Source organism: Talpa occidentalis, unplaced genomic scaffold, assembly GCF_014898055.3.
Source record: "Talpa occidentalis isolate TD23 unplaced genomic scaffold, MPIMG_talOcc4v2.1 talOcc4.11, whole genome shotgun sequence".
NCBI lineage: Eukaryota > Metazoa > Chordata > Mammalia > Eulipotyphla > Talpidae > Talpa > Talpa occidentalis.
Window position 1 is genome coordinate 18,986,319 of NW_023601104.1, and position 16,926 is coordinate 19,003,244.

Below are 16,926 nucleotides of genomic sequence, written 5' to 3' on the forward strand. Positions count from 1 at the left end.
TATAATAACCCCTTCATCTGCCGCTCAGTTTCTGGTTCTTTCCAAAGTGCTAGGACTATTGGACACCCTACCTGGGCTGTATCTAGAAACATTGAAGTACTTTGCAAGCACTAAAATATTTTAGTATTTTTCAAATGCTTCCTCTCCATACCTCAGGAAATTTTGAAGTCTTATAATTAAAAAAAAAAAGGAAATAGAATCAATAGAACTTGCCAGAGACGGAACATAGTCTAGGGTGACTCTAAAGTTTAGAATCTTGGGTGCTGAGGGCAGCACACCGGCCTCTGGGAAGAATGTGATTTCCTAGTTGTTTTTCTGATTAGTTGATCCAAAAGGAAAAAATTGTATTTTGGATATTGGATCTAAGGAGTTACTTATACTACATTAATTATACCAAGTATCCCACTTGCAACTCTTTTCACTCAAGTCCAATGTGAATGCATTCCTTTATTCTTTCATTAGCGAACTCTTTTTGAGCCCCTTAGGAACGGCATGTCTACCAGAGCCCCAGTCCCGTCTGGCCAGTGTCTGATGCTAACAGCATCAGCAGTTGTTTTGGGGGTGCGCATCTTACCTAAGGACCTCATCCAAATGTTTTCTGGGGGAGCCATTTGTAGCTATTCCCCCTGCTGAGCGAGGAGGGGGCCAGAGCAGGGAGTAGGTTGACAAAACATCTTCACAAATTTTTTTGCCATGGACAAAGAATGCCTTGGGGCAGAGTTTGGAGATAATGGTTTAATTCTTTGTCCATTCCTGCAGCATCAGATAAGTTACTTAGCCAAGGTTTAGGAACACTTCTCTCACTGTAAGGTGAGGTTAAGAATGCTTAGATAAAAATCAGAAATTATCTGAAGATGCTTGTTGAAAGGGACAGTGTGAGCACAAAGTATTGTTATTAACAGTTCATGAGAGATTATTTCAGCAACGCTGCTATTTCAGAAAACTCCATTAGTGGCCTGAGGGAGACAAGTGATTCTTGGCTCACTTCAAAGCACTCATCCCTTCTTCTTCTTGCATTTATTTGTTTGTAGCACACAACTAAAACTTTATTTGTGCAGTTTTGGTCTCTAAGTTGCCACCTTTAGTTATATTTTCTCTGTAAATATATCTCACACTTCTTTGCTATGCCTCTAATGAAGTATTTGATGAATACCTCTACAGTTTAAAAAGTGCAAATATAAACGAAGGTATCTGCCAGTTTCTGAGTCTGGATTCTTGTCAGACTAGGAGTTTGGCAGGTGCATTCTGGAGTTTTTAAAAAATTCCTTCCTAGGAGTTCATGTGACCCATGAAAAGGGATTTTGGTGTCAGGTATTGGTAAGACTGACTTAGAGGCTGTTCCACTGGTCAGAGATAAGTTCATTCATTCGACCAGTAGTTACTGTTCCAGGCACATGAAAAATATTCAAATCCCTCTCCTTTTGGTGTGTATGTTGGGGGGTGTAGTAAAGGAGGGGGAAGACAAAAACCAATGTAAATGAATGATCTACTGTATAGTCCTAAGTCACTTAACAGTGGGGAAACATTCTAAGAAATGTGTCATTGTGCATACGGCATAGAGTATAATCACACAGACCTAGGTGGCACAGCCTACTACCCACCTAGGCTACATGGGATAGCCTGTTGAGTCCACTGTCACATAAGCAGTCTGTCATCGGCCGTTAAGTGAGTTATGTTTGTATAGAAGGTGGTAAGCGCTATGGAGAACAACAAAGCAGGTTGAAGATTTTGAGGTGGGGAGAGGAAGATGTAATTATAAGTTTGAATAGGGAAGGCCTCACTGAGAAAGTGACCTTTGAGAAAAAACCTAAAGGAGGTAAGGCAGCCAGCCATGTGGCTGTCAGGGAAGGGCTGTTCAGGCAGAGGGTATAGCAAGTGCAAAGGCCCTCAGGTGGGAGAGTGTCTGGATTGCTAAAGAATAGTTAAGAAGCCTGTAGTAAAGGGAGTGGGAGAAAGTTGTAGGAAGGCAGGTCAAACAGATAACTGGGATGAGGAAGAACAAGGACACCAGTTCATGTAGGAACTTGAAGGCTACTACAAGGACACTAGCCGTTATAGGGAATGTTTGGAGGATTCTGTGCAGAAGAATGACGCGACCTGCCTTTTCACTTACTGATTTGTATCTGCCTGTTTCTATAAATCCTACTTCTTATTGCATTCTGAATTCAGTTGATAAACGGAGCTGTAACTGTAAGCAACCAAACCAGGTCTTTTGCTCACCTCCCAAAAAGGTCTTGTAACAAGAAATTCTGCTACCTAAGGAGTTTTATTCCAGGTGGCCATGAGAGAGCCAGCGCGGTTGACAGTCTATAAACTGGCTGCCCGAATGGTGGGAGTGCTGTGATTATATAAGGGGGGGGGTAGGAAAATGAAGGGATAGAGGAGGTGAAGGGAGTGGGGGGCTTCCCATTTCTAGGTCCCAGGAGAATCATGAGTCCCGGCGTTTGGCTTTCTGGGCAGGGAGTTTTTTCCGGGCTGTTGGAGTAACAATCAGCAGGTGTTTGCTTTTGATGGTACTGTCAGCTTCACAGGGGCACCTGAGAATTTTTGTTTGAGATGTAACGATCATTTTTCCAGTTTCCTTGGATGAAGTTGGAGAGAAGTGTATTAGATGTGAGTTAAAGGTTAATCACAAAGGTAGAGAGGGGAGGGATGGGGGAGAAGAACAAGGGGTGATTAGAATTTAATTCTGTTTAGTCCCAATTTTTAGTCTAGGGAAGTTTTTGTATTAAAATGTAGGGAATTGGGGGTCTCCCCGGTGGCGCAGCGGTTGAGCGCTGGGTTGCAAAGCTGCCCGCAGCCTCTGCAGCACCGGTTCGATCCCCGGCTGCTCCCCGGCCACCGGAGGAGGATCCCGCATGGTGCGCAGACCTCTCCTGCCGCCCGCTGCTCCCCTCAGCAGTGTACTTCGGTCCTTCTGCCTGCTCTGCTCCCCGCTTTGGCTCTGGTGAATTCTCTCACCCTCCCGCGCTTCTGACTGTACCCAGTGCTTGTATAAATAAATAAATAAAAATCTTTAAAAAGACAAAACATTCCTTAAAAAAAAATAAAATGGAGGGGATTGGACTTTTATTAAATACCTTTGTTAAAATAGTATGAACTGATGATTTCCCAAAAGGCAGAATCTCCTGGTTTACATGCATATCATAGAACAATATCTTTATATAATACCAACACTGAAAACAAAGTTGATTCTATAAGGACTCCTTCCTTTACTGTCATAACAACTCCCTCAGCTTTCTCATCCCTCTTCCCCTCACTCCAGGGCCTCAAGGGGCTGGGGAGATTGTGCAGGGAGCTTGTGCTGACCACTCATAGGAAACAAGTTATTGGTACCCACATGGCAATCCCCCTTTTAAGACCTGTCGTCAAAGCCTGAAGAAGGCCTTGAAACACATCTGGGAGGAGGAAATGCATCTTTGAGGACTTCTGTTGTGCACTTTCAGGTGTCCCCAGTGTTAAATATGTGGCTTTGGGGATGTCTGAGAGGGATTCGGCTGGGTTCTGAGGCGCCATTGATGTGAGATGTCCACGGCTTGCTCACTTGGGCTGACAAAGGCCTTTCTTTACCTTTGCGTGATCTTCCAGGGGGGATGTAGGAAGGACACCCTGCCCCAAAATTTCACACGCACTGCCACCTCACTCTCACACCCTATACAAGACAAACCCCACCTTCACATAGGTGAGTGGAGATTCCAGATTACCTTTACCATATCCTGGCTCTAATACGAATTCCTGCCTCCCACAGGATGAGTTCAGGGTAGCTGACCCCAGCCTCAGGCCCTCCATGAGTGACGCCTCCGACGTCTGTGGTCTAACCCTCTCATTTCCTACCCCGAGAGTCCTGATTCCTCCAATAAATGCAGCTGGGTCACTTTCTAGCCCCGGCTTTGCAGTCCAAGGGATTTCAGTGGCCGAATGATCATTCCATTCCCTGGAGCTGTTTCTAAAGAATTATTTGCATGCATAGAACAACAGCAATTTGCATAGTTAAGGAGAATCATAAAATGTATTCAAGTGTCTAAGAAAAATGGGATTTAAGTTACAAAATAGGTCAGATCGAGAGGTGACAGAATAAGCAGTGTTCCAGAAGCAGAGCAGGGCCTGTAATTAGGGACCTTCCCAGGAACCCCGACAGGATGCATTGTTTCAGCAGCGTGCAGACCAGAGCAGGCGGGTGATGGGGGCAGATTTGCTCTTTCTTTTTCATGAGGCAGTCCTGGGAGAACAAGGTGAGCGGAAGGTTGCTCAAGAGGGCAACCAGCCAACCATCTCGAGGTTAGGGGTTCAGCTAAGCACTGGCAGCCCACAGAATTGAGCTGTACCCGTTCTGATGAGAAAGGCACTTTGCACTAAACTTTGCATTGTTGCACAGGAAAGATTTATTGAAATGGATGCATTTTCAACTGGTTAAAAATTGACCTGTTTATGTTTCAAAGTAAAATAAAGGAAAAATTTGCATTTCAAGTTTAAATCTGACAATTCCCTTTGCAAAGGTTAAGAGGGATAAAAAAGCAGGTGAGAGGGAAAGTGCTCAGTGCTGGCAGCTCCACTCACTGTCTCTGGCTTCAGCTTTCTCCTCCCTCCTACCCTGACTCTAGGGCCTCTGAATGTCCCCCCCACTACCGCCCTCCCACACCCCTGGGAGGGGGCAGAATTTGAAAATCATCTGTCTAATCCAACCCTCTCACTTTACAGATGAGTAATTCTGGGATCTGGCCCCCACAAAAGGGCCAGATGGACTTTTCTCAATCAGCCCAGAGTAGGCCTCTTGTCAGCTTGACATGAGAACTAGAGGTCAGTCAAGGCCCTATGAGCTTCGGGGTGTCTCTTAGCAGTACTTGAAGAATGAAGATTGTTTTGGACTGAGAACAGGGAGGGCCCTAAAGCCTCGGAGATGCATCTATTTTTGCCCAAGTCCTTCAGCCTCCCCCATCTAATCAGTGAGGCAGTGGCTACTATTCTCCCTATTCTGAGGCAGAAGAATGTAGCCTGGGGTCTCAGCCAGTTCTGGGTTTAACAGTATATAGGTTCTCTCTGTCTAAGATTCTCATCTTTACTCTCCTCCTTGTCTGTCATGTGACGTCGCCCCCACCCCGTCTGTCCCTGATGCCCCAGCTCCTAAAATGCTTCGTAAATATTCCTGATCCCCTCCATTGTTCTTGAGAATGTACAACCCTGTGAATTCTCCATACATATTTCATTAAATTCTTTGTTTTTCCCTAGCTAACCCCTCTGATGTTTTGATTGCTCATCCAGCCGGAGAAGAATCCAGAGGGGTGCAGGATGATTTATTTTTTGCCCCAACATAACGAAAGCCAACCCCACCTCAGTTCACCTAGAGCAGTTCCACTTTCATTAGTTTTCTATCTGAGGGGTTGGCAGTTTATGTGGTTGACTTTTTTCTGCCATCGCTGCCACATATTATCAGCGCTGAAGCCAAGTGCCCATGCTGTGTGACGTGCTCCATCCATTGCTACGTTGATCTTCTCACTGGGAAGGTGACCTGGGTGGGCCCAGTGTTTCTTCTGGGGGGTTGTGATTTCACCTCCTCAGTGACATGTTGACCAGGCTGTACTAAGCCTGAGCTCTCTAGCTCTTTATGTTGCACTAAAGATGACAGTGACTGTTCCCATATAGCATGTCCCCAAGTCAGTGTGGCTGGATTGGGAGGGAGCAACCCCCACAATTGCTACAGACCTTTCCTTGTGCCTCATCTACTCCTTAATACTAGTGGAGTCTTACAGCATAAACCTGGGCTCAGAGTTTCCTGTCCCCTTCTCTTGAGGTGAGCTCTTCTCTGGAAAGCAATGATGTGCTTTTCTCCTTGAACCCTGTCCCTGAAGTGGAAAATTTCTAGGCCTGGACCAGGTTCAGTTCTATGAACAAGGGATACAGACTGAATGGACCACAAGTGCTCCTGCTCTCAAGGTGTTTCCATTGTTTGGGGAGCACAGGCAGGTAATACATAAATGCACACATTTATGTGCACACATAATAATAAGTTATGTGCATACAAAGTAAGAGTGAATAATGATGTGTCACAAAGATAGAAGTCAGGTGAGGTGATCGGGAAGGGTTGCGGGGACTACTTTTGGTTGGGGAGTCAGGGAAAGCCTTCCTGATGAGGTGACATTTAAGCTGAGGCCTTAGTGAAGATGTAGGCATGGCATACAGGTAAGGCAAAGACTAGAGACGATGTCCAGGGTGATTGCAGCAAAGGGAGGTGGGAGAGTTGGCGATGGCTCCCCAGAGGGGGTAGGGCCTCTTCAGGGACAGATCATGCCCACCCACCCCACTCCCAGCCCCCAAAACAGTGAGCTCTAAGGCCTCTTCTAGCTTCAACATTCTCATATCATTAGGAAGCTACATAGGAAACCTTCAATGCCAGATGTGGCTCTTATTTGACCATCTAGATTTTGTGAATTTGAAATTTGGATTTTCTTATTTTTATCTAAATTCTTAATTATTATCAGGCAAAAAAAGCCTGACTTTGTTATGGCCCTACCTATATACAATCTTGCATAGCCCAAGTTTGTTAAAATAATATTCCCCAGTAAAGACGAATGCAATTTACTGGTAAATATCTAAATCAATGTTTAATATATGCATTAAGCCAAAAGACCAGGAAACAAAAAAGTCTGCCTCATTTTTTTACAGAAGCCTTGCCCACCCCAGACCACTGACAAGTGTGAAAGAGAAAGACTAATTTTCTCTATTGATGCTTCTGTTGTTTCAAACTACTTCTTCTCCTGCAATCCCCCAGGCAACAAATGAAGCATTGGGAAGTCTTGAATGGTCCTCTCAATGAGCAATTACACGTTTTTTAAGACAATAAATTTTGTCCATAGTGTAGCTGATTACATTCATTTCTGAAAATGACAGAAAACAGTGAATAGAATTTTTTCCTATCTAGTGTGCAGATAATCACCAGAGCCGTAATAGAACGTGCATTCCTCCTGGAAGGGGAAATCTGGAGGTGATCCTGCTCTTCAAGGAGCAAGCTGTGTGACCTTGAGTAAATGACGCACCTGGCTAAGCCTCTGTGTTCTTATCTGTTCCACAGGAACAGTAACACTGCCTCTTAATCCCCAGCGCAGAGAGCTGCTGGGCCAGAGGGAAGGAAGGACACCTAGGGTGTTTCCAAGGAAGGCATCGCCAAGGTCTTAAGCAAGGGGAGTGATGTATATGTGCGTGCTTTATTATTCATCCTAAAGTTGTTGACATGGATAATACATTTCACAATCTATCCCTAAAGCAGTCAATACCCATTGACATACTTGACAAAAAGTAATGCAGCCCAAGAGTTTTCCTCTAGATCTCCCAGCACACCAAATAAACCTAGATGGGAGACAAAACAATTCTTTCCCTCAAATCAAAACATGTTCTTTTTAAAAAGTTCAGTTGAGAGAATAATTTGTGAAAATAGGGAATACAACAAAAGGGTCTATCATGATTACGATATGAGCAGCTCCCTCCCACACTGACCCTCCACTCCCTCTCACTTGAGGTTTCTTAGGTCTCTCCAGAAATATTCTAGAAAGACCAAGACAGAATCTTGAAAGAGGGAAGCATCTGGGGCATTTGTGCACGTGCTACATGTTTACATAAATGAAGCCCATCATTCATGCTGCGCCATACTTTGTGTGTTTTCCTTTATCTTGGAGATCTTGCATTATTCAACCTTATGGGCTTACATTCATTCTTTACCCCATATTTCATTGTATGCATTGGTTCCACTTCATCAACCAGGCCTCACTTATAAGTATTTAGGTTTCAAATAGTGTTTATCTTGCCCACATTTCTGCAACAGCCGTCTTTGAATTTACATCGGCTCTCACATTTCCAAGTGTATCTGTAGACTAAATCCCAAAGTATCATTGATGACTCAAAAGGTAAATCCACTCATGTTTTCGTAGATATTACCAAAATGTCCTCCAAAGAGACAATGTCCATTCCACTTCCATCAACAGCTCCTAAGGGCGCGGCTGACCCGACACCCTCTTCATTGATGCACTGTTCGTCTTTTTGCTTATAATCCTAAGAGGTGAAAAGTCACATTTCATTGTTTGAACTTAACTGTAACTTAACTTTCTTCAAACTGTAAGTGAAGGTGAGGTTCTCTTTTCTTTTCCTGTCTGTGTTCTCTTGGTTTCTAATTTCTTGTTGACTTGTGACAGCTCTTTACATACTACCTTTTGCAATTATTTTTCTGAGCTTGTCTCTTTTGTTAGTGATGCTCTTATGCAGAAATTTTTAATTATTAGTCCAATTTGTCACACCCTTTCTATATATTTTATGGAGATTGTTTCTTAGAAAAAGACTTACCTACATGAATACCATGGTATAACTTAACTTATTTAGTACAAAGAGTAAAGGATGAACCCATTTTTTTTTTACTTTCTTTTGTTTTTTTTTTAAGATTGAATTATTGGGCCTCCCTGGTGGCGCAGCGGTTGAGCGCTGGGTTGCGAAGCTGCCCGCAGCCTCTGCGACGCCGGTTCGATCCCTGGCTGCTCCCCGGCCACAGGAGGAGGGTCCCACATGGCGCGCAGACCTCTCCTGCCGCCCGCTGCTCCCCTCAGCAGTGTACTTCGGTCCTTCTGCCTGCTCTGCTCCCCGCTCTGACTCTGGTGAATTCTCTCACCCTCCCACGCTTCTGACTGTACCCAGTGCATGTGTAAACGAACAAACAAACAAACAAATAAATAAATAAATAAAAACATGCCTCTTAAAAAAAAAAAAAAAAAAAAAGATTGAATTATTTATTTATACAAGAACTGGGGTACAGGCCAGAGGTATAAGGGAGTGAGAGGAGTCACCAGAGACAGAATGGGGAACAGAACAGGCAGACTGACTGAAATACACTGCTGAGGGGAGCAACAGGTGAGAAAGGAGAGGTCTGCTGCACCATGTAGGTCACCTCCCTCGCCGGGGATTGAACTCCTACTGCAGTGGCTGTTGATAGCTTCAAAGTGCTGGCACTTAACCACTTGTGCCACCAGGGAGGCCCTTTTTTTGACTTTTTATAGATGTCCATTTAGCAGTCTCAATTCTAATTTTAACCAATAAGTTTTCCCCCACCGTTTTAAAATGCCATGTTGCTGGGGTCTAAAATTGTTCTGTTAGTATACTGAAAATTCTTGGATGGTAAATTAATTAATTAGCTAAGTCATTCCTGGTACATTCAAGGAATCATTGAAACAGTAGCTTAAAATGTGTGCTTATGATGCCAGGCCCTGTTCCAAGCATGTTGCATGTATTTGCTCATTTAAACCACATAATCATGCTGGAAGGTAGGTGCTGGTCATTCCTTTTACCAGTGGGACACTGGAGCAGAGTGGTTGTCACCTTCCCAAGGTCACACTGCATGGGAGTGGCAAGGTCATGATTCAAACACAGTTTGACTTCGCAATCCATGCTCTGCCCACACCGTGCTGTCTCCACGAAACGGAAAACGCTTGGGTATGTGCTTCTACATGCCAGACACTGTGCTTAGAACTTCAGATCATCTTAAATTCATAATTTACTTAATCTTCACAAGAATCCAAAGAAGTAAGCACCGGTGCGGTCTCCATTCTACAGGTGAATGAAAGGAGGCAAAGACTAGCTGCAGGACAGAGAGGGAGTGGGGAATAGGGTGGAATGAGGCCAGACAAGGTCAACCTTTGCTCTGTCTTTACAGCAGCCAGGAATCACAAAAGTGTTTGAATCGGGGCTGATCTATCAGATATGGCTTTTGTGGAGAAAGGATGGGGAAGGGCATAGAGCGGGTGTGTGGGAACCAGGCAGCAGAGGGATAACTTGGTGCGGTGACCGCAGATCGCTATCCATGGTGAGTAGGTGCCCGGGTGCATTAGACCGTCTGGGCCACTTTCCACAGGCCAGGCTGTGGCTGGCTTAGCCCTCCAGAGTGGTGCTTGTAGTGTCTATGTTTTTCAGGGAAAACTAAAGTATCAGGAAACCAAAGGCAACTGCCATCTCTGTGCTCACCCAACTGGTAAGTGTTCACTCCTAAACATTATACCTCAGACCCTTGATATTCAGGCCTGTTCAGATGTCGGTGCCAACTCACTACAGCCTGGAAAATTGGATCTGGCGATTCCTTCACCATTCTCTGTCTTCTCAGATAGAAACCAAAGAGGTTCTGCTGAGACGTTGATAGATGAGCTACTGGTACCCTGTATCTTTAGATCTTTTGAGGATGTCTCTCAGTTTTAGGCTAGTTTCACCTCGGACTTCTGCATATTCTCCTGAAGTTACTTTGAGAATTTTTATAATTGCTTTCTGTTTGTCTGAAGTGGGCTGTTTCCGGGCCCGCTGCCACTGTGCTGCTCTTAACCGCCCTCTCTCCCCACAGATCCGGGTGATGGTGGACCTGTGTAACAGCACCAAGGGCATCTGCCTGACAGGTAGGCCTCCCCGCACCGAGCGAGAGCCGCTAACGTGGCCAACACGTGTACTAGCCAAAGGCCAGGGGCAGGAGGAAGCACCAGGGACACTTTAGATTATAAAAATACATGTAGCTTTAGTCTTACCAGATGTTTTTAATGGGCTGAAAATTAACTGTAATGCAATTATGAAAAATAATATTTTTGGTATTGCCATAGAAATATAGCCATGGAAAATAACTAGTTCTTGGGTAATTAAAAACATACATGTGATATCTTGAACCAGAGCCATAAATGGTTTCCTTCTCCCCATTAGTTTTTTTGTTTTTTTAAGATTTATTTATGCATACAAGAGCTGGGGTACAGGCCAGAGGTGTGGGGGCGGTGAGAGGATTCACCAGAGACAGAGTGCGGAACAGAACAGGCAGACTGACTGAAACACACTGCTGAGAGGAGCAGAGGGCGAGACAGGAGAGGTCTGCTGCACCATGTGAGTAGCTCCCTGGCAGGCCGGGGATCGAACTCATGCTGCAGAGGCTGCAGATTGCCCCATAATGCAGTGTTTAACCCCTTGCGCCACCAGGGAGGCCCCTCCCCATTAGTTTTTAAAAGTGGGGGAGAAAGCAAGGAAAACAGCCACGCTGAGTGGTCGCTCTCTTGCCAGAAAAGAGTGTGCCCTTACAGAAGTACCACAAAGATCCCAACTGCATGGCTCCATTTACACACAGATTTTCTTGTAAACAGATGGTGTAAACTTATAGTGTCGATAAATACCATACAGTGTTGAAAATGTATTTACTCTTCCTTAGGGTTTTCTTAATAACATCTCCTCCCCTCTAGCTTACTTTATTGTAAGAATAGCACATATGGTGCACATAACATGCAAAAATGTCTTAACAGGCTGTTTATGTAATTGGTTAAGACTTCTGGTCAACAGCAGGCTATTAGTAGATAAATTTGGGGGAGTCAGGAGTTATACTAGGATTTTTGACTACACATACAGTGTGTGGTTGGGGGGGGGGTCAGCGCTCCTAATTATTTCTCTACATTATACATATAGCATGAATGGCAACCTCTAGAACCAAATTGCTTACCAGTGAAGAAAGCACTTTTCTCGGCAAGTGCTGTCTGTGGTGCTTGAGGCGGGCTGGGTGGGACTCGAGGTGGGTCACCTGCTGCCCCCTCCCACTCAATGGGTCAAGGACAATTAAAGAAGAAAGGATCAACAGGGAAGGAGGGACAAGGAGGCTTGGGACAAAAAATGGCTGCTGGATGGGCCAGAAGAGAGAGAAAGGGGTTTTGATTTGATTGTCTACACCTGAGTCTGACAGTAAAGCCTCCTCTCACCTGAGGAGAGGGGGCGCCCATCCCCTGCCTTTAGAAACTGGGGCTGCGGAAAAGCACAGACCCCAGAGCAGTCACTGAATTCATTGCCCAATGCCCCACTCCCTCCACTCCAGCTTCAAGCCAAGCCCAAGGGTGACAGAGCCTGATTTTAGAAACTCCTTCCCTGCCTCTCCAAAGGAGGTATTTCATTCTGAGGAAAGGGAAGATGTTTTTGTATTAAAAGTCTACCATGGTGTAAATACGTGACTCTTCGTGGACTTCAGCGATGACCACAAGACTTTGAAGCTGTCTAAAGCTTTTACTGGGCCACCTCCACCTGTGGCCCCAGGTTCCGGGGACATCCGTTCATGCTTCATGGAGCTGTGTGTGTAGAAGATGAAAACCCTGCAGGGTGTGTGTGTGTGTGTCTGTGTGCATGTGTGTGTGTGCATGTGTGTGTAGTTGTAGAAACCTCGCTCTTTTCTGCAGTATTCTCTCCAGTACCTCTTATCTGCTGTGCATTAGGAGTCCTGGTGAATTTGTTGAATGTCAAACCTGTGGTTTAATCTAGAGATTAATTGGGGGTGCTGGGCTGGTAAGGGAGCTTCCCTAAGGCACCCCAAGTCCAAGTCTTACTCTTGATTGCGTAGCTTGGCCTCAGAGAGAAAAGCTGTAATCCTGTGGCTTTATGGGAAATGATAATTGAATTACTCGAGTCACATTTCAGTCTTCACAGAAAATTAAACATCTTCAGAGCAGCTTGGTCCTTTATTCTGAAACTCTTGGGGCTTAAGCACCTTTCTTCCATCTCTGGAAGTCCCTTTTCAGAGTTCCCACATGTGACAGTAATGAGCACTACAGAAATGCTCAGATGGATGGAGTTAGGCACAAAAGCTCTGTGGAGAGGCATAGGAAAAGCCCTTCCTTTTTTATTTTTATAGTGATAGAATGAGAGCCAGGCTTTCTGTGAATGCAGGGGATGGAGCTATTGAGACCACTTAGGGGAGATAGATGGAGGGGGGGGGGTCACATCCACACTGATGGGGGATTACATCCTTGCTGGAAATGGGTTGAGGAGGTTATTCTTTGCTACTTCAAAATGATTTTCAGAAACCAGCACCTTTTCCTTTCTTGTCAGCTTGAAATTGGGCCTCCCTTTTACACAGAAAGCTCATTAAAACTTAGGTGTGAAAATGTTCAAGTTGCAAAGTGAAGAGGTACCAGGGGATAGACCATGCTGCCTGAATGAGGGTTCGGGGGATGAAGGACCCAGGACTGAATTTAGGCAACATCTGGGGAGAGACAGAGAGCCTTGATCCAGAAACCTGAGCAGGAGCTAGCAGGGTGGGCCGCAGGCCAAACCCTTGGCTTGAGTCTGAGAAAGATCTAGTTCCACACTGGATCCATCTTTGAAAAAGCAGGCATTTGTGTCTGGAGGCTGTTCCAGCTGTGACCGTGAAAGTCCACTATTATTCTTTTACTGGATCCAGCTGTGGTTGCTATGGACAAAGAAAGATGCCATGAAAAGTGAGGCCAGTTTACCGGTAACATAGATGGGACTTTTGCTGTGCAGCTTTTCAAAGAACATAAGCTTTTCTGACTGCATCTTACCCCTGAGCCCAGATTTTGTGGGGCCCCAGCAGATTTTATGGAAAAGCAGGTGTCTTTGAGAAGGCTTTCCAAAACAGACCTTCCTTAGTAGAAATTCAGGGCCTCAGAACCTTGTCATTCACCCAGCAATCAAACAAATCCAAGAATTCAAATGGCAAATGTGCTATATAGACAAAAATTCCCAGTATTGTTCCCCATCTAAGTTAATACATATTCAAAGCTAATTTTCCTGATCCAGACCTTGCAAAACCCAGGCATTCTAAAAATCCAAAAGAGCTGCAGTCACACATCTAGCCAATTCTAATTGACTCTGGCTAGGAGTGTGGGGTGGAGGTAGAGCCAGCAAACCCTTGCAGGGCTTGGCAGGACCCTACAGTCAAAGTCTCCCTGCCTGCAGTCTTGAACTGCTCCTGCTGTGGTGGGGCTTCTTACATTGCTGTTTACTGTCATACTCCTGAAACATGGGGCACATAGAGCAGAGACCCGCCCTGGCAGAGGGGGCACCCAGGACACATGCTCAGCCCCAGCCTTCCTGCACATGAGCACATGCCCAGGGGTGGAAGACAGCAGCAGTCAGTGATAGGTGAGGGGTAGGGAGGACACACTAAGGGTCAGGGGAACAGGTGGAACCCTGTCCTGGGAGGCCGGGCTGCATTTGAACCAAGGCTCCATCCTCCCTGCAGACTTTATTTACAAGATATACATGCAGACAAAATTTTTAATAATTTTATCTTTGCATTCCCAAGTGCAAAACCCTCTTCTGAGTGTGGGCCCCACTGGCGGCAACCAGTCCTGCATGCACTACAATATGGACATGACCCTGTCCACACATACTCCGAGAGGGTCTGTAATGCTCAAGGAGAGAAATGTCAAGCGATGAGAAAACATCCTGAAAAACAGTTTGCTAAACACCCAGTTGTCAGCATAACTTATAATGCCTTATAATACCACTTTTTGGGGACAGCATAAGGAGCCCTGGGGCAGTGCAGTTGGCATCCTGAGAAGACATTGGAAAGGGGAGCTTGAGTCTGGTGCCTTGGACCACTCAGCCATCCCGACACCCTCGAGAAGGCCCTGGGACAGAGGAGCACAGTCACACCCTCTGAGCGCGTTGGATTGGTTTGTCATCCCTCTGGTGCGCTCTCTACTGCATTAACTTTGGGACACAGGCACTGTTGGATCCCCTCCTCTGCCTTTCCTTGTGCCTCTTCTATCACCTGCCCCCTCCAGATGGTGTGTTTCTACTCATCTCACCCCAAATTTTGACCCAGACATTTTACTCTGGCCTCAAGAGTAATAGCTCAATGTTTTTTAGGATCAGAGATCCTTTTAGGGTCTGCTAATAGTGACAGATTCTTTCCCCAGAAAATATTCACGTCACATGGAGGTTGGGGACCCAAGACGACCTGCATCCCAGTCACCACTGGTGCTTGGTTAAAAAAAAATATATACAGGGCCTCCCTGGTGGCGCAGGCTATTGAGCGCACTACTGGGAAGCTGTCTGCAGCCTCTGCAGCGCCGGTTCAATCCTCGCTGGCCATGGAGATACCCACATGGCTTGGCAGACCTCTCCTGTCTCACCCACTGCTCCCCTCAGCAGTGTATTTCAGTCAGTCTGCCTGTTCTGTTCTCTGTCTCTGGTGAATCATCTCACCCTCCCACGCAACTGGCCTATACCCCGGTTCTTGTATAAAAATAAATAAATCTTTAAAAAAAATACAGGTTCCTGGGTCTCTCAATCCAAACTGAATTAGAATCCCAAGATGGGGTCCAGTTACTCTGCATTTTAACAAGCATTCCCAGTGATTCAATGCACTCAAATGACTGTAAACTACAGCCCTAGGGGTCAGCAGAGTTTTGTCCAGAAACTCTATAAACACTTGGCCACAGCTAAAGTGTCCTAAATACATATCTCTAGCCAGGACCTCTCTTCAATAGTCCCCCGACTTGGAAATTTGGAAATAGTTATAGGGCTGTCCTGGAAACTTGTGGAACGTACGACATGCAATTGGTTCTTACTTGTACACCTTTTTTTTCCCCCTACCAATGTGCACACTGAATTTGGCACCATCTGTAGTCAAGAATGATGGTCGATTTCTTTGGACCTCCGTCAGCTGTCCACATCACCCCCTTATGAGAGGGAGAGAGCAGGAGCATGAACATGAACATGCCATCTGGTGATAAAATAATGTAACCACAGGCTACACTGACCTTAGGAGATGTGTTGTCATTCTCAGTAGATCATTTCTGCCCAATGTAGGATTCTCTGTGTTAAGAGCATACATACAAACACAGGTGCTTCCAGAAACCCTATTGTCTGTAAAATAGCCTTTTTCCATCAACATCCTAAGTTCCCAGCTACCTGAGAGGCCTCCTCCCCAGTCACAGTGAAGCCCATGGATACATGGAGACCTGCTCCTCCTTCTGCTGAAAAACACTCTTGAATTTCTAGCATTCTCTACAACTCTACAGTCACCAGCCACATTTTCCAATAGCCTTGTCTCTAATGTTAACTGCAAAGACTCTGGGTATTTTCTCCCCACCCCTGCTTCTATCCATCTCGTTCCATAGTGCTATTCAACTTCCATTTACAGAAGGGATTTCCAGCTCACACTGATGTCACAGCTTATCCCCCTGCTTAAAAATCTACTCTTTTCTCCGCCAACCCCGCCCCCCGCCCCCGCACTGCCTTGCAGATATTGTCGATAGCTCTGTGTTTGGCTTCCAAGTACTTCTGTCCCGCATTCACCCCACCAAGTATTCTCTCAGCCTCATCTCCACACATACTAGCTTTGCCAGTCTTCTTTCTCTCACGATGCAAGTTCCCAGCTCTTTGCCTGTTTCCTCCCCCCACCTATAACTGCCTTGGGCCCATTGTTTCTTCAGTACAGCACCCCAGGACTCACCCTCTCAGACTTCCCAGAGCTGGGCTTGCTCACTGTGCTCCCTCATAATCCATTGTGGCTTCAAAAAGGTCTACTTTTCCCAGATAGGTCATAAATACGACTGACCCAGCGGCCAAGGTTTCTGCCTCTTGGTAGATTTTGATGTATACAGTAAATGATTAGTAAATGATGGTTTTCCACAAGCTTGGATTTCTGGAAATTTCCACTGTTATGTTATGTCTAACCATTATATGTGGTCTGGAGAAATAAAGGGACTTTGGTAACTCAAACTCATTGACTTGTCTGAATGTACAAGTAGAATAATCGAGAAGGAGACTCTACTATTTGTGGAAGCGAAGTTGTTCTTTTTAGGTTAGGTGTAAATGATTCATCTGAATGCCTTTAGCCCCGGAGTACTTAAACACTAAGGAAGGTATTTGCTACCCGATCTAGGCCCTCAGTTTTTCTCAGGCTATTTCGTGCAACAGAACAGAAGCCTCTGCTCTTGCTTCCCCTGCAATTTAGAGGAGACAAGCGAGCAGGATGGAGCCCTGGGACTGGGCTCACACGGCACCAGCTTGCTGAGACGTACCCTGTGTCAGGGCTGGACCAGTGCCTGCCTGCATTGTCACCAAACCTTATTTAATTAAGCTGATTGCTTGGTTGATGGGTGAATCTGTAGTGAAGCCAGCTTAGAAATTATCCCTGGTCCA

General features: G+C 45.5%; 1 protein-coding gene across 10 annotated transcripts in view; it reads left to right on the forward strand.

Annotated features, from left to right (window-relative positions):
• GLDN (gliomedin) overlaps positions 1–16,926 on the forward strand; it is a 91,228-nt gene that overhangs the window by 53,010 nt on the left and 21,292 nt on the right. For 9 of the 10 annotated variants that reach the window (XM_037502480.2, XM_037502481.2, XM_054701517.1 and 6 more), the window contains one exon: positions 10,361–10,412. In XM_037502480.2, coding sequence (XP_037358377.1) covers positions 10,370–10,412 — 43 coding nt within the window. In that variant the 5' untranslated portion in view covers positions 10,361–10,369. Of the gene's footprint in view, positions 1–9,942; positions 10,001–10,360; positions 10,413–16,926 lie in introns of all 10 variants that reach the window. The other variant, XM_054701509.1, reaches the window with a different exon arrangement.